The sequence below is a fragment of the Atractosteus spatula genome, chromosome 3 (assembly GCF_055471065.1).
Source record: "Atractosteus spatula isolate fAtrSpa1 chromosome 3, fAtrSpa1.hap1, whole genome shotgun sequence".
NCBI classification, from domain to species: domain Eukaryota; kingdom Metazoa; phylum Chordata; class Actinopteri; order Semionotiformes; family Lepisosteidae; genus Atractosteus; species Atractosteus spatula.
In genome coordinates, this window is record NC_142708.1 from 7,923,933 (window position 1) to 7,942,342 (window position 18,410).

The 18,410-nt window shown below is 39.3% G+C and overlaps 1 protein-coding gene across 2 annotated transcripts; it reads right to left on the reverse strand.

Annotated features, from left to right (window-relative positions):
• Positions 1 to 2,392: 2,392 nt before the first annotated feature.
• Positions 2,393 to 17,252, reverse strand: myorg (myogenesis regulating glycosidase). Of its 2 annotated transcripts, none has more exons than XM_088912388.1 (3): positions 17,194 to 17,252; positions 11,387 to 11,832; positions 2,393 to 9,293 (listed from the first exon to the last, which is right to left on the reverse strand). In XM_088912388.1, exons 2-3 carry the CDS (start codon positions 11,644 to 11,646, stop codon positions 7,502 to 7,504), a joined length of 2,052 nt encoding a protein of 683 aa, XP_088768514.1. In that variant the 5' UTR covers positions 11,647 to 11,832; positions 17,194 to 17,252; the 3' UTR covers positions 2,393 to 7,501. The 2 variants fall into 2 exon arrangements, with proteins under 2 accessions (XP_088768514.1, XP_088768515.1); XM_088912389.1 differs by lacking the exon at positions 17,194 to 17,252 and adding an exon at positions 15,736 to 15,802.
• Positions 17,253 to 18,410: the final 1,158 nt, after the last annotated feature.

The window sequence follows — 18,410 nt, forward strand, 5'->3', positions numbered from 1 at the left end:
ACGGAGGTTGTTTGTGATGGTAGTGTTCTCACAGTGCAGTTCTCTAGCACAGGCTTAAACATCTTGTTGCAGCACTGTACTAAAAACCTCAAAAGAGAAGTAGAATTTCTATGTACTTTTACCTTCAATATCATAAACGGGAATAGAATAATGAATGAGCAGTTGATCAGTTTCAGCATAGACGCAAATAACAATACTAGATCGACCGTTGCAGCTGACCACAAGAGGGAGCTGCAGGACAACTAAATTAATCGGTTACAGCTGTATGCAAAAGTTTACCTGGTTTGTTGATTTTCTAAGCAAAAAGAAGTTAACAACCTCCGCAGCGAACCAACTTAAACTTGACATATTTCTGCAGATGCTAATGCACAGTTACTATTTATTTGATGAATTTAACAGACTGAAAAAAAATAAAATGGTAAATGTGGCATGTGCAAAAGTTTGGGCAAAAGTCAGTACTTCATAACACCCCCTTCGGCAGAAAACACAGCCTCCAAACGTGTCTTCTTTTCCCCACTCTTCCTTGCAGAACGCTTCTAGTTCAGAAATATTCTTAGGTCATCTTGCATGCACTGCATGTTTGAGATCTACCCACAGATTGTCAATAATGTTCAAGTCTAGGGACTGTTAAGGCCATTCCAAAACCTTTGTCTTTCATTTCTTGAGTTAGTTCATGGCTGATTTTGAGGTATGCTTTGGACCATTGTCTTGTTGTAATATCTAACCTCTTTTCATCTTCAGTTTCTTCACTGCGGGACATTAGCTTCCAAGATTTGTTGATGACTTAGTAGAATCCATTCTTCCCTCTATCACACAATATTTCTTGTGCCACTGGCTGCCACACAACCCCAATGATAATAGATCCACCCCAATGCTTAACAGTTTGCAAGATGTTCTTTCCTTCAAATGCATCTCCTTTCTTTCTCCACTTTTGGTGATTGTAGCCAAATAATGTCAATTTTTACTTCATCAGACCACAGCTCTTGGTTCCAAAATGCCTCTGGCTTATCTAAGTGTCGTGTTCCATACTTCAGACATTGACTTTTGTGATGAGATCGAAGGTAAGGTTTCCTTCTGATCACTCTTTCATGCAGATCATGTTTGGGCAAGTTACGGTGCACAGTAGACCGGTGCACCACTACTCCCATGCCAGCTAAACCTTCCTGCAGGTCCTTTGCAGTGATGTGGGGATTTTGCATTGCATTCCTGACCAGTCTACAAGCAGTTCTATCGGAGATTTTTCTTGGTTTTCCAGATCTTGTCTTGACTTCAACAGTTCCACTTAACCTCCGTTTCTTGATGACATTTCAGACAGTGGACATTCAAAGCAGGAAGCATTTAGATATTTTTTCAGCCTTCCCCTGCTTTGTAAGAGTAAATTATCTTTACTTTCTGATCCTCAGTCAGCTGCTTAGAGGAGCCCATGCTTGTTGAGTGTACAGTAAGCACAACACCCTGAGTGATTCGAAGAGTCAGAGAATTTATTAAGCTCTGGAATTGTCATCACCTGACTTAGACTAAGGCCCAACGAGTCAATTAAATTCTGGGACCTTACAAAAAAATAACACTAGTGGATCAACTGGAAAGGTGCTCAAACTTTTGTACATGCCACATCTAATATTTTATTTTTTTCAATCTGTTAAATTTAGCAAATATATAGTAACTGTGCATTAAAAATTGCAGAAATACGTCAAGTTTAAGTGTGTTTGCTGCAGAGGTTGTTAACTTCTTTTCGCTTAGAAAATCAACAAAACATGCAATTGAGCCCAAACTGTTGCATAAAACTGTTATATTTGAATAAAGTATTTTTACCTAACGCTGCTGGCTATAGGCGTCCACAACAGGTTTCTCAACCTGTTTAGCAACACAGTTGCAGGGAAAACATGACAATGGGATTGCAAATTAATTGTAAATAGCTGCAGTCGTTTTTTTTAAAAGGGAATAATCTTGTGTGACACCACTCATTGTCACCCACTTTAACAATCAGTGTCAGGTTGTGCTGGATTACATTCAGGGACACATTGTACTGCACATACTTGAGTTGATCTGGCCTACTACAATGAGAGGTAACGTACTGAGGATTAAATTCAATTTTCTGCCACACTAGGAGTAAAAAAAAATCTGGTAAAATACACCTCTTGATAAAAAGCATCAATGATACAGATGCTTAGTAGATGTATTAACTTACATATGGGTTAACAATACAGGTTTTAAATCCACAATGCAATGTCAGTGATATTAGCACCCTTCTACAGCTATACACATTATATGAAGGATATTTACTCACCTTTCTGGCTGATTTTCTCCTACATTGTATAGATTAATATTGAAATGTAATTGGTAGGGTTTTGATATCCTCTGCTATTTAGAAAATAAACAAAGACACAGAACATCAATGTCATTTTAATTTAATCAGCATCAAGTGTCAACAGACCAAAACATTTTAAATACTCTAATACAGACCAGTTTTTCTAAATTGGTTGACTAGAACAAAGACAGTATAGTGCAAGAATTAAGTCCCTTTGTTGTTACCTGGATTGATAAAGCAAAGCCTGAGATAGAACACATTTTTAAGACACAGACTGAAACCTACCTAAATTAACATACAGCAGATTTTGCACAAGCTTTATTTAGGTGTTAGCTTCATCATTTCATTATTTTTTTTAAAACTGAAAGATACATTTCAGTAAGGAACATTAATATATTAACAAAAAGCAAAAGAAATTAACTCTCTAAAACAGAAACTACATATATTTGCAGAATGTACAAAAAGTTAATTGCAATAGTTTACCATTTGCAGCTCACACAGATGCTTTGTTACATATTTTCTTCTCAATAAAAAGTTCTCCAATTAACAAAGTGCACAAATTGTTAACAAAGGTAAATGTTCACATTAGTTAAATACTTGGTACCTGATAAATACAAAGGCAAAGGCTTTGACACTATTGATAAGAGCTTTTTATAACATTTTGGCAGAGAACAAAACTCTAAACTGGCCTACCCTAGTCTAGCTTATTCACATGCCCCTGCTTCATTATGTATTCCAGTAAGATTGAGTTTTAACTACATCTTAACTATGTCCTGATAAATCAACTCATTTAGCAAAAGTATCTTTAAAAAACAAATTGCATAAATTAACATTATTAATATTTCATCACAGGCTATGGTATTTCTGTAAAATTATCTTTTTAGCATACAGTAACATCCCAAAACACTGAAGACTAGGGGTTCCCAGTACTGATTCTGCAGGTCCAGGCTTCATTTGAGCTGAGCTTAATTACTTAATTTTAGTCTTAACTGAACTAACAAGTTGCTTGATTGGAACATTTTCAAGTTTTGCAATTCAAAAAAAGTTTGGAATTTTAAGTTACTTGCAAAATAGTATGCAATAATACGCAATAGTAAAAAGGTAACCAACATATTTAAGAGCTGGAAACAGCCAAAACGTTTGAACTAATCCTATTAAGTAAATAACGGGCTCACGTGTTTCAACAGGAAACGTGGATGGAAGAAACACCAGCAGGCGTGTGGGATCTCCAGGGGCAGAATTAGAAACCTTGCTGAAAACTAAAACCCATTTCCACTCAGATTGAACTCAAAACATTAACGAGACAATTTAGAGCAGCCAGCACACCTAACCTGCAGGTCTCTGAACTGTGTGGCAGTGCAAAGAGAAAATCCATACAGTATGACCCTGGGAAGAACATGCAGTCTCCACAAAGACAGACCCCCCCCCAAGGACATAATTGAAACATGGACCTAGTAGGCAGCAGTGATATCCGCCACACCATTTTTGCTTCTGTAAAGTAATAAAATTGATTTTTTTCCATTCTACACAGTAATGGGCTGGCAACCCATACAGGGTGGAGTCATGCCTTGTGCGCTGAGTTTCTGGGAGAGGTTTGCACAGATTTGTTCTTTCTGCTTTGCTTACCAGAAATAAGAGACATTCTGATAAGTGATGGATGGATTCCCATAGTAAATAATTTTTCATTTACAATGTGGCACTCACAAGCGGTACAACCCACATAGGTACTAGCTTTAAGTGGCATATAAAAGTTCCAGTTATTATATTGTAAATTTCTGCAACACATCTAACACCTCTTAATTACATGTCTTAATTTCTCTTCGCTTTTTAGAAACTACTTCTGATTTTAAAGGAACTGCTTTCATTGGCTTTGGTTTACTGCAATTTGATCACCTTGGAACTTTTAATTCTGTTCTTGCATTTACACGAAGCACGCAGACCTGATGCTTCCCAGCCATTTCACAAGTTGAGAACCAGCTACTTTTAAAATCAATATATCACAGACCTGTTCCGATAGTATGAGCTCAAAAATAAACTCCATCAACTTTCTAACTGCTTTATCCAGTAAGCTGAAAGTAAAATGAGAATTGGAAATCACAGATATTGAAACAAAAACTATAACTTTAATATTCTTATCTTTTATCTTTTAATAAACATTTTATTCAAAAAAGTGGTTTGTTTAGTTTTAAACCTCTATAATATTCTCAAGTTCTGTAAATAAGCAGAAGTCAAATTCTTCTTGGTTTTTTTTCCAAAACCCTTACTGGTGTTTTGAAAGCGCTTTGATCCATTTCAAAGGAGTGTATGCCACACCCAACACACTGAGGCCAAGGTACTTCCTCAATGCTGTGAGATCTCAATCTGAACTTCTGATATAAATCAGAAGATATAAATCTTCGCCAACTGCATAAACATGACAATTTCCACTCCGACAGCCCCCACATTCTTTTTTCACTAGTATATCCAATTATTCCTTTTGCCATTTGTTGCCAGTACAAATGTTCAAAGACACCTGAACTGATATTAATTCTAAAAAAATATTAATATTATGGGATTATATGAGATTACTTTGTTGTAAAACATTAAATTCAATTTGGATTAATATTTAGTAATGAAGAGCTGGCTCAGTTTTTGGATTTTTTTTCCCCATTTACTACAGCTGCTGGTAAAAGGTTATATTTATTGAAGACAGTGATTAACTGCATACCTTTCATTAGCAGAGAAGAGTCCAAAGACATTTCCTGTTTCTGAGATGGTTGCAAGAACATCAGCCCCTTCACCTGCGTCTAAGATTATGCTGCATATGCATTACGCTCAATAAAGAGACTGAGGGCTAAACATAAGCGAGACACTGCTATTACAATAAAATCTTAACTCGTCACATTTGACGCATATTTTTTTATTCATCTCAGACTGAGAAAGCAACGCAGACAGGAGGAGCTAGGAAAAGACCTGAGTGTTTAAACTGAAGCCCAGATGAAGAAAGCAATGAATACAAAGCCTGACACACTGAGCCATTACAAAGACCACACTCTATTCACTAAAATGTGAATTGATCCTAAAAAATAGAAATGTACTTTTTTTACTTCTCTTAATCTCCAATCTGTACAAACTGATGCTGAGGTATTAGGTATTATGCTATAATTCTAATATTGATGTTCATATTCTTAATTTTCTACTTAAGAGTGAAATTACTATGTCCCAACACTGACGCACCACCATAACAATACACTTTTAAAGGGCGTTATCTTAAGATGGTATCCACTATAATTATTATACACAGGAAAGTGCTGTCTCAGTGCCTATTATATGACCAATAGCGACAAAACAATATACTGTACAACCTCTTTTGCAGTAATACTACAGAGTTTCAGTAACAGCAAGTGCTGAAGTGAAATGAATCAACATCTGTCCAAAGCAATTAGAATGACGCAGCATGTGGTATGTCCTATAATACCTGAGAACTGCAAAGTGGCACAAATGAGAGCAAAACTGACAGTTATGACTCAGTTAAAAAAAAAAATCCATGACTGGCAGTAAAGCCAGCTACAGTACAAGTCAAAAATTAAACCCGGCGAACACGCTGCACTTGCAATGCGCAGGGACTCAAAAGGACTGCAAGTACAGTACCTGTATATTACAGAAAGAGTTTGTCATAAAGGGAAGTCCAGTATTTTACCATGTGGTACTCCTCTAAAAGAGTAAGGCTTGGTTGGAACTGGGGACACATTTCATATTCTGCTGTCAGTGCGGATTCATGTAAATTCAAAACAGGCTCCTTTGGCGAAAAGATGAATTTATCCTACAGATATAGCAAGTAAACCGCCAAAAGTTAAGGCAGTGCCAGAGAAAAATCTCACTGCATGGCTCTTTTGCAGCAAAGGCACTAATGGTTAGTATTCAATGTAACAGAGCTCCACTTTGCAGCTGCAACTAACTAATAGGCTCTGATTCCTATTCTCCTGATGTTTCAGAGATCCCTGCTACTTCATGTCAACATGATCAAAAAAATCTGGTGTGAATTTACAGGGCTAAAGAAACAACCTACGTCCATTGCATTGAGAACTCTGAACTCCACCACCTGTTTCCCTCCTGACCCACTGTAACAACAAACATTAACAAAAACACTTCTCTTTGGTGTAGAATATATTTACATGGCAACACCACCATGTGATAAAAACTTTCCAAACATGTTTTGCCCACACTTAAAAACATTATATATTTATATTACAAAGTTTGTGCTTGTTAAAGTAATGAAGGAAAAATGAAGGTTTCTAAAAACATTTATGATACATTAAAGTTCTATTTGTCCCTTTTAGTATGTGCTTATATTATACCCAACTGTACTCAAAGAATGGCAACATGTCACCATTCCACTTCATAAGAGGATGAAGAAGGTTCTTCAAATCTCTTACATCATTTGGTGAGAAAAGGTTTAAATACATTCCAAACCCACACCTCTCCTTACTGTAAGAAACTGCACAAGCAAATTAGCTAAGTTTTTGCATAAGGCATTTTGTGCATCACATTGCTGCAACAACAAAGTTTAGTTTCTGAACCTCTTTAAAGGGAAGGAAATTCAGATACCTCACTTATACACAAACAAAAAATTCTTAATGAGTACAATATTTCTTAAACCTGTGCTTCAAAAGAGTCTGAGGATCCCTCAGGAGTCCTATAATATTGTTCAAGGGGTCCTCACTAAAGCTTTTAATTATTTCACATCACGCAAAATCAAGACTCCTTTTCAATAAACTAGTTTTCTGCACAAGAGAAAATACCTGGGACTAATTATTAGCTTTGCTGATAAACACATTGGGCTTACCTCAAAGGCACCATGTGATCAGCCTGCATGATACCTTTAATATTTAATATTGAATGACAATTATAGCATGTTAAAGACACAGAATATGATGACTTGATACATTAACGAGAAACAGTGATTTCAATCTTATAAGTCAGTTAGGTTGCATCCGTGAAGAACGTCCCATATCAATAACAGAAAAAGATCAGAGAACAAACATTTTATCTTGAACTGGAAATAAGACTTAAACTTCTGACATTTGTATTATTTGTCTCTCTGAACAGCTTGTTAATCTTAGCTTTATACAGAGATCCTAAAATCTCTGCCTGGAAACCAAAGCTTTTAATTGTTGCATTATAGTAATCCTTCCTCACAATTCTTACCGAATCCTATGGAACCCAGACAAAGTAAGCGATCTCATCCAGGTCGACGGGGTAGTCTGTGAGGTGCATTGGCCCTTTATCAAAATACTCGCCCTTGTAGCTGCGCCACCTGCCAGCCGGGAGGTAGATGTCCCTCTCCTGCTTGCCAGGCTCCAGCACTGGCGCCACCATGAGGTCATCCCCAATGAGGAACTGGGAATCGATTTTGTAAGCGGCCTCGTCGTTAGTGGCAATCCACCAGAGGGGCCGGATGATGGGGTCACCCGTGTCAAGCACCTCTCCGGCCAGCTCCAGCACCCGGGGAGCCACCAAGGTCTCGTGGAGGGCGGTGAAGCGCTGTGCGATGCTTATGACCTCGCTGTCGTACTCCCAGGGCGGCACGGAAAACTGCATGGAGGGCATGAAGGCTGAGAGCTCCAGCCACCGGATGTAGAGCTCCCGGTCGGGCAGCTTCTGGGACCCGTCTGTGCGGTTTGGATAGGCATTTCCCCCAATCATATCTGGCAGGATAAACTGGTATCCCAGGATGCTGATGGTGAGCACGGTGGGAATGAGGGACTTGAGGCCCAGCTCGTATCCCCATACTGAATCCCGGTCAATGATGCGGAAGAAGCAGGAGATGTTCTGAGACTGGTAGCCCACGCGCAGCTCAGCCCGCTCGTTGAAAGGGATAGCCATCTCCGTGTAGCGACGTGTGAAAGTGCTGGGGTCGGGCAGGGGGACCAGGGTGCTGAACTGGTGGGGCAGGTAACTGGTCTCCCCAGCGTCAAACTTGAACGAGGCGACTCCGTATTTTGCCTTAAGGGCCCGAAGTTGGGAAGCATACCATTCCCGGGCCTCAGGGTTGGTGAAGTCCAGGATGGAGCCGATGCCATTCCACCAGCGCACCATGGCAGGGAGCTGCCCCGTAGGTTCCCGAACAAACAGCCCCCTTTCGATGCCAACACCAAAGTTCGAGGAGTTGTAATTGACGAAAGGGTGGGTCCACAGAGAGACCAAAAAGCCATCTTCCTTCAGCTTCTGGAACATGGCCGTCGCATTTGGGAACTTCACAGGGTCAAACTCGAACTCCCCGTATCGGCTGGTATACATATCATCAAGCTCCAGATGGCTGCAGTTGAACTTATATTTCTTGATATCTGCAGCGTACTTCAAAAGCTTCTTCTGGTTTATATCTGTCTTGTGTAGAGCCCAGGTGGACCAGATTGGGTACATGAAAGTGTCTTTAGAGGGAACCTTGTTGGGCTTGTTGAAGTAGCGTCTCACCATGTACTTGTGAATGGATGTGACATCAGACCCCACACAGACTCGGTAGCTCAGCTCTGGGAAGGGCTGCTGGCCGAGAGCGGGCTTATAAGGCGTGTCCCGATAACGGGCTTGGAAGTACAAAGTCTTCTCTGTGTCATTCCAGCCTAGGTGGAAAGGAACCGAATCATTGATCTTGATGGCAGTAGCACTGGAGGACAGCCAGTACCTTTCAAGGATACCCCCAAAATAGCCTCGGTTGGAGTAGACATCACTGGTCACAAAGGGTTTGGGAGCCTGCTGTCCCAAGATAGAGATGGGCCAGTGCTGGGTGCTACTTTCTGCACCTCCATACCAGTGCGACCCATTGTAGGACATGGCATGCTCTACCACACGGTCGAACACAAACTCCTCCCAGCGGACACGGTAGCACATCACCGTATCCTTGGGCTTCACTGTCTGGATGAAAAAGTTCAATTTTCCAGTATCTGACTGTGTGCAGCTCAGAATCTCCCCTTCCTTCGAGCACGAGTCCAGGTTCAGGGATCCAGACCTGAGGGAACAGATAACAACATGAGGAAGGTTCCAAACACTAAAAGGCCATTCAGCCTATCCAGCCCTATTAGTTGGTAGCCAATTAGTCCAAAGATGTCATGCAGTCATTTCTTGAAAGAAACCAGGGTATCAGAATTAACACCATAGCTGGGCAGTTTGCTCAATACTAAGACAGTTACTATATTTTGCACAAAAACAACCTTAAGAAATGTGTGTGTTTCATTCAGTTTCTCACTCTTGTGGTTGTTAACAGTTGAAAGATCCAGAAAATCTCATTACAATGTTATGTTTTCAAACAAAACAAGGGTAAGAAATTGAATTTTCATACTTTCAAGAACATCTGTCAAATTTAATTCACTCCAAATTAAATGAAGGCAAAAAAAATCTAAACAATTTTTCTTTCACATCAGCCTATTGCACCTCACAGCTAACTGGAGGATTGTTTTAGGTTTTCAGATTAATTAATTTTTATACTGTACATGACATGATGTTTATTACTGGAGTCATGAAAGGTTTGCACATTTACTAAGCATGGTTATGACCTGAACCATTTTTACTGGTCAGAATAAATATGTCAGGTATTGTGCCTTAAAAATTAATCGAGTTTCTGTAAAGAACAATTTTGTAATATGAAAGGTTCTAGGTATAAAGAAAAGCCACACAAATTCAGTCAAACTTCATTATAACTTCATTATAACAAACTTTGCAAAATTTGCAGTTCTGCCAGAAAAGTTGCTCCAGTATACAAGAGTGTTCTTGAAAAAAAATATGGATAGCCTGAACAAGCAGATGGAAAGATACAAACCATGAGGTAATCTAAGCATATTTGTGTACATGCAATATTGCTTTACAGGTAAGAGCATGCAAAATCTAAACCTCCACCGTGATTCTTATCAATCACAATTGCATGCTGCATGCAATATTAAATTCACAGGTGGAAAACAATTGCACAGTGCTGACTGCTTTAGAACACGTCTTAAGTTTGTGAACAAAACACAACAGATTGTATGCATCTATCAAGCTTTGTATCTGATTACAAATAGTGGGTTCTATACCCAAAATGCTCCACACGAGATCAGGATTCAACTGCAAAAAACATTTTGGGTATAGAGCCCAGAGCCTACAGCAGTCCAAAAAGCCTGCAACATAAGTGGGTTCTCCAAGGGGAGGTTGGGATCTCCAGGCGGTGAGGGTTCCAGCCTGGGTCATGTCAGTAGCCAGCTGTGACCAGGACTCCCCAGGCAGCAGCATGTAAATGGCTGAGCGCTGCCGAGTGAATGGTCTGGGTTAGTCATCCAGGGCTCTCTCAGCTCACAGCAATCCCTACAACTATCCAGGTTCTTGTAACCTTTGAGTGCTGTTGATAGGAGGCCGTCCTTTTTCTCCTCTCCTGCAATCGTACTGAACCTCCTGCACAAGTCAGCTTACACTTCCTTATTCTCCCCCATGCACGGATGCAGAATTTGTAGCTCCAAGTCAAAACACGACAAACACACTTGGCGATCTGGTGTATGTCCACACCATTTGGTGTAGGTACTGTATATAACAAAATAATTGGAAAACAAATCCTGCAGGGTGAGAATGACTGCTTAAGAACCCTCCTATTTGCTGACTGAACTGTTAGTGTCCACTTCCCCACTCCTCTCTGCCACTATGATAACGTCTATGGGGTACAATGCACATCCCTTGGTAGGAAAATTGTTATAAGCAGGGTTGCTAACAGATGGTGACCACTTTTTGGTGGTCAAAATCGACAGAGTAGAATGCATCTCTGTTACAAACAGGCTATCGTTACAAGCATTGGCTCATTATCCAATTCACCTATAATTCATAATAAGTTCCTTTTTCACTTATCAGAGCAGGAGGTAGGGGGTGAATTCACTGCAACCTAAAATTCATCCCATTATTTACGTATTATTTTCATACCAGGTCTGAATGAAAAGTTACATGGTAAGAAAGAAAACGGAGAACAGAAAAGCCAATGCCAGAAGACAGTATTGAGACACTGACCCCACTGACTGGCTGAAAAAGAGAAAGAAAGGAAGGAAAAAAAGAGATGATAGAGGATGGAAAGGTGTCCAGCCAACACACCTGAAAGCCATGCGGAAGACGATGGCTCCAGCGTGGTTGCGGATGAGGAACCCGTCGCGATTCAGGTCCAGCAGTTCGGTCTTCAGCAGATCGGCTTTGCGCAGCGAGGCCGTGTAATAGCACCAGGCAACCACCGCAGCCACCACCAGTGCCACGCCCAGCACGCTTGCTCCCACAAGGGGGCGCCCATCTTTGACCTGCTTCTGCTTGGCTGGGGTGTGACTGCTTGGGCTAGTGCCCCCCTGCACCATCTGGTACATGGCTACGATCCTCGGCTAGTCCAGCAGCAGCACGCTATGGTTGAGACGGTGCAAGACAGTTTCAAACACACAGCAACAACAGCAGCAGCAGCAGCAGCAGGTTTTTTGTCTCAGCTCTTCTTGGGAGTCTTCATAGGGTTGGAAGACCTGATCGGCACCTGGTGGAACAATCCATCTGCAATGAACCTGAAAGAAAAAAAAACAGTCATCAGATGTCACAGAAGTAATGCTGCTTACTGATTAAAAAATATATATTCAACTGTTCAAATTTCATTTACACCTAAAGCAGAACTAACGACATTAATACCATTGCTACCCCTGCACAAATACTGTGCACACAGCACAGTAGGTCTGCTTTAAATTATAAAGTAATGTATAAGGACATGAACAGAAGACTGGACTTGGACAGCGAGACAGTGATAGATCATGAGAGAGAGTAACAACAGAAGTCAATAACCACGTTAGCAGTTGCAATACATCATTGCACCACTGACTGGTCAGGAACTAAAATCATTAAGCAATATTCCCCAATATTATCCCAGGAAATCTATTCACGTGTGACTTTTAAACCCCTAACAGTAAAGGCTTGTTACATCTTTGATGCATTTTGTTGAATTTTCCGAGCTTATGTACAATGAGTCACATTTGTATAACTGTGAGTGAGATTTATTATACTTCCTGTAATGGGTTACAGGACAGTATAATGATATCAGCACTGTGCAAATATTTGATATTTTTTATAGCTTTTTTATGGTAGGGACCCTAAGAATTAAATGCAGAAATTATCCACGTACTATGACACTTTCTCCAGGGGATTTACAAAAACATGATCTTGTTTAAACTAGTATTCTATGTTTAAGAAGCTTAACAACTAAGACTACCAACTCTAGATGACAAAATGGCATCTTCCACTCAGCTGAACTGGTTCAGTCTGATCCAGTCTGGTTCAGGGAAACAGCGATGCTCTGCCATTCACCTGAATGCATCCTGTCTTGCCATTTTCAATAATTCAGCGACGCTGTCTCAGTCAAGTAAAGAGATGAATAAATTAATACATATGAGAAATCACTTCACCAAAGACAACTAAATTGCGTGAAATTATTAATAAAATTAACATTCAAACTGTACATTTATTGTGAAGGGAGCAAGAAATGAAACTGCAGGGAGTCCAATCCCGAAATTTATTGGCTCTTATTACTCACCCTGCAACTCACTGCAAGCCAGGGTTCATATTATTAGTATTATAAGTGACTCCTTGAGGACCACTACAAGCTTAGATTTTATCAAAACATAACTGACTTTATATTGTTAAAACAGATATATTCACAACCCTGCTTGTTTACAATATAATAAGGCTGCTTCATCTCACTAGAAGCTGGTTGCCTCATTCTGAATCTCAAAATATGGCACTGCACATACCTGGTATTTTTTTATACATTACTATGTGCATTTTACTTTCATTGTGGTTTGTAATTAACTAATCAATGCTGATTCTTTCTAAACCCAAAATATAAAAATAGCATTGCAGTTTCCCTTTAAGCAAGAGAGAAGTTTATTGGGGATTTGCTAAAAGACTTGCAGTGATATATACAAGAAAAGCCCTTTAACTGCTTTTCAAGCAAATTCAATATCACAGGACACAAAACAGGAAATACTGTGAATGAAACTTCAGTGAGTTGATCTTTTACTGTGCAAAATGTTCAGACACTTGTGATTTCTTAATTGCTCATTAAAAAACAATGACATCACATTCAACTGCAGGTGTGAGAAATGGTTATTAATGATAAAATCACCTGAATTTAAAGAGGTCCAGTGAAACAGCAGTCCTAGATTATCTTACTATAAAGACATAATTTAGCTTATGGGCATTAAGAATAAAACATCTACAGTATATTATTTGTCAGAATTTTGGATTTTATCTGCTTGATTAAATCCACTGCAATCCATAAATTTCAATGAAATTCTAAAAATTAAACGTTTCAACATTCAGTCTTCTTCATAAAGATCTTTACAGAATTATTATTATAATTTAGAACTGATTTGGTTATGCTTTTAGATATTCTAGGGATTGCTATGAAACAGCCCCATGGATACAAATGTGCTATATGGACACAACACTGTCAATAGCTCGGTTAGTACTGGCGCAGGAACTTTTTTGTTCCTAACTGACCACAATGTAAAACACCTGAAGAAGGCTCCACGGCCGAAACGTTGTGTTTTCTTTCGTCTCTTTTCAGCATGGAATAAACCTTTTACTTGTTACTTCACAATGTAATAAGATGAGCAGTGGTATAAAATGAACCTGAAATAAAAAATCTCATCTGTTTCTCTATCATGTCCTTGATAGGCACAGCTAAAAAAACTTAGTCAACATTCCTCAAAAACTGCTTTTACATCTCCCTGTTTAGACAAGTGCCATCTGATAGGCTTGAAATACCTCTGCATATCCTGAGTCTGTGAATTACAAATGCAAGGGGCACTGGTGCACATTGTATGGACAGCAATTCAGAACAGTGTTGTCTAAAACACAATGAGCATGTTTTGCTCCTTATAATTTAACAAATGCAGAAAAAATGTAATTGTGCACACTTAATTAAAACATGGAGCAAGCTCTCTGAGCTGTTGCTACTTTTCCCAATACAAACAACCTTTATACAAAAAGTATATATGTTAAATTACAGTACATACTGTAAGTCACTTTATTAAGACAAATTAAGAAGAGGGGGGGACAAACCCTCTTACTATAGAAATAAAAGGTTTCTTTGGCACACTGCAACAGACATCCAGCAAAGTGAAAAAGACATTTTCAAATCCAGTTAAAGCCATTGCATAAAAATATGCGAAATTTCATTTACAAAGCTCAATTCAACTGTAAAGTGGTTGAAGGTTGTAAAGCCTTGAACTGCACGGTTATAAAGTCATTTCCTTGTCAAATATGTCTATTTTTGCAGTTGTAAAATAGACAATGTTAAGATAATAGTAGATAATAGATAATTGTTGATATGTCAGAGGAGATCATCCTTTCTTTTTATTGTATCGTATAGAGGTACTGTACATACTGTAGATTTTGAAGTGTAAAAATTAATTATGGATTACTCAACCCACCTCTTCACAAGAAAAAGCCATCAATTTTTTTTGCACTTTAAGGACGTTAAGGCATTTGAAGTCATGGCTGTATGTCAGCAGTAAAATGTTTGCAATAACCCTCATTCTTAGGTTATTAACTTGTTACTCTCACAAGTCTTCTTATCTTGTGACCAGACAGCAGGGGCCTGGTCACAGGTTGTGCACAGCCCATTATGTAGAATACAAGACATAAGAGATATAAGAGCAGTGTCTTAAGGCATGAACCTTCTTCATTTTCTCCTAATCACCTCTAAATGTTCCCACATATTCACAGCCAATTTTCCCTTTTTGCTAGATGGTAAACAATTAATCAGTAACCGGTTTTTCACAGTTACTGTATACTGAGACATTTGTTTCAAAACATGGACAAACAACATACAGTATATCAAAAATTGTTTGCCTGTACTTAGTAATGTTCAACCACATTAGCAAATTAGCATTGCCGATTTCAGCAAACCAACGTACCCCTCCTCTTATAAATGCAGCACTGCATTTGTCAAACTTTGCTTTTGCTCCTCTGGTGGTTACAGGGCCTCCCTTATTTTGAGATTACGGTCTCATACCTCTGCCCATACTCAGAGGCTCCTTAATTACAGTATAATATATGAGGTCAGCCGTGGCCGAAGATACATATTACAAACTGATGAGCTGCTGCCAAGCATGACATAAGAGGTTACCCTAGTATCTATTACAAAAGTACATAAAACACAACTTCATATTTTTATACCCCAGCTTTTAAATGTTAGAAAAACAGATTTGTGCCTTAGTAAGATTTACGGTTCTTTAAACAGATGAAGGAGGTAATATATAAAGGTACAGAGAGGGGATTTTGACATGGAGGTATTCAGTTGAAATACCACAGCTGGTAACATCGCAGCACTGGCTTCTCAGCCACGCATAGACACTGAATGTCCGACTCTGTGGCTCCTGCAGTATGGTTTCCTTTTGTAGTTTGGCCTTTACCTTGGAAGACATCACTACTTCACTCTGCCCATTACGATGTCTCACTCTGCTGGCAGGCATATAGCAGGCACACAGTTTCAAGAAGTAAGGACTGACAACAGAAGGACTCTAGAAAACAGAGAGAACGGCATGTCTTTTTTTTGGGGTGGGGGGGTAGCTTGGACATGACAAGAATTCTTTCTTTATTCAACATCAGCTGGTGGAATACGCTTTCACATTAAAAAAAATGAATACATTACATTTGGCAAACAGAATTGTAAAGGAGATGCTCTCGAGAGGCTAAAAAGCTGAAGGAAATAAAGGTTATACTGGTTACTAAAAGGTGGATCATCTTCAGCACTGACCTTGAATTTTGTAGTCTTGAGTTTTTCCAAATTTTACCATGTCAATGTTTTCATTACTTGATTTTTTTTTTACCACTGACTGAACATCACATCTGTAATGTAACCTCAACCAGTATATTGAGTATTGGTTAGCTTATTCTACTACAAACATCCTAAACTTCGGATGACTTTTGGTGTTTTTATTCACACATTTTTAAGGCAATGGAATTATAAGACTCCCAAGGACAAAAGCAAAATCTGAAGATCACAATCACGTTTAATGGCCAACCAATGCGAGACACCTCACGATCAGGCTGTGTTGTTGCTCAACACGCTTACAGTAGCTGTGGGAAGAGAAGAAACTCTCAGCACCTTTTCTCGGAAAAAACGGTGTACTGTATATACTGTTCCGGATCGAGCGAGTTTAAATATCTCTTTTCGGCGTCTGCTCACGTCAAGTTAGAACTGAACCGTAGCTATCCATGCTTCACACTCGTATGAGAAATGGCCGTACATCCCTGTAGTTAACTTCAAATTTCAAACGATTTCAGCAACTGTAGCCTGAAAATTTCATTTCTCTAGAACTAGCTAGCTACAAAATCTCACTCGTTTGAAGTGTTTTACTGTATGTGCAAGAACACACACCTGTAAAGACTTCTATATTTCGAAAGAAGAATCGAAATGGAAACCATACACAACGTAAAGTACATGCACAAGGAAAGAGACACACATCGGCTTTTCCAAAACTCCTTAGATCAAACTGTGTCCTGGGTTAAAGTGAAATTCTTAAACCCCAAACCTTCACGTTAGTTTTCATTACTTCATGCTTTAGGTTCGGTATACCAGAACCCCGTTTTTCTATATCACAACTGTATCACTCCCATAATACTGGAGCAATACTGTGTAACGAAAAGCATGAATTGTGACCAAGTTCTTTTAATGGCAACTCAGCAATCTGCCACTTGAAAAACAAACTTGAACAAACCACCACTCCTATCAAAGGTACTTGTACTTTCAGGACGCTAAAAACACAACGGATATTTAAGTGTAAGGGTCTCAAGAAGAAGAAAAAGCATACAGCATTTAAAACAGCGCCGGTTTTATCGTTTTAATCTTAACAAAATGCAACACTTACCGTTTGAACACGGCAATTGACACAGACTTTCAAATTCCAACTCCTCCGGCAAACAAAACGTGATGCACGTGGCCTTCGAGGTCTGTGATGATTGCATGCCTCACCTGTCAATCAGGAGGCGCACGTCCACCAGACGCATTCTGGGATCTGAAGTTCTTTCCTCGAATCTTGTCGAACGGGTAGTCGCACTTCGCTTATTGTTAAAGTTTTAGATATGCCGAACGTTATTGTAGTCATATACTGTAAAGATTCAGACAAAAAAGTCAAAACTGAGAAGATGCCTGGCAGATGTTTTTTTTTTTAAAAATAGAGACAAGTGTAGAGTTGCTACAATGCAGAAGCAACCTACAAACACGTTGGTCAGATGACCTCCTGTAATTTGTAACTTCCCTTACGTTCGCATGTTGTTAATCTATACACGAACACGAACCCTTGGGTTTTCGAAACCAGTCCTTCTGGTCCATTCATCTCTTTAACATTTTTTCCGAAGTGCTACCTCCCCTCGACTAATGAGTCTCGAAGAGTCAAAACATTCAGCGCAGGATTAAAAAGTGGAGAGGTGAAAAGAAATTTTTTTTAGTGAGAAAGAGAATACCATTTAAGGCGTTCAAAAAGCGTTATCAGTACCCAAACCTCACTGCAGACCTGTCATTTCAGGGCTCGTTAGGGATCAGTGGTATTCATTGTATCATTCTTCACCTTCTGGCACTGTAAGGTCTTACATCAGCCTGCAGAAAACCGCTGGTGTTGAACTGCATTTCAGTTGTCTCTGTGGTGTGTGTGTGGTGTCTGAGAAGACACACACAACCCCATCATTTCAGAAAAATACAAACACTTGATTACATACAATTATTTCTTTGCTGAACAATCTCATAATAATGTTTTGCGCGGTGCTTACGCTGCAGCGATAAAGTGTTTCACCACAGAAAGTAGCTTCAGTTTTCCAGTCATCGCGGTTTGTACGCTCCAGAAAGAGGCGAGCTGGTTTCTGTTTTATTGCGTTTCATTATTTTAAACACACTGCTGATTGACATATCCTTTAATTCAAGGCAAAATGTATTGTTTTTCTCTTCACACAGTTCATATTGCAAAACAGACATAGTTTGAAAGGATATTCACTTCCAGCTGCAAAGGTTGATATGCAAACTGCAAGGTAGAAAAAAGCACAATGTACAGTACTTCAGGTGTGTGAAGTACAGTAGAAAATGGAAAAAATC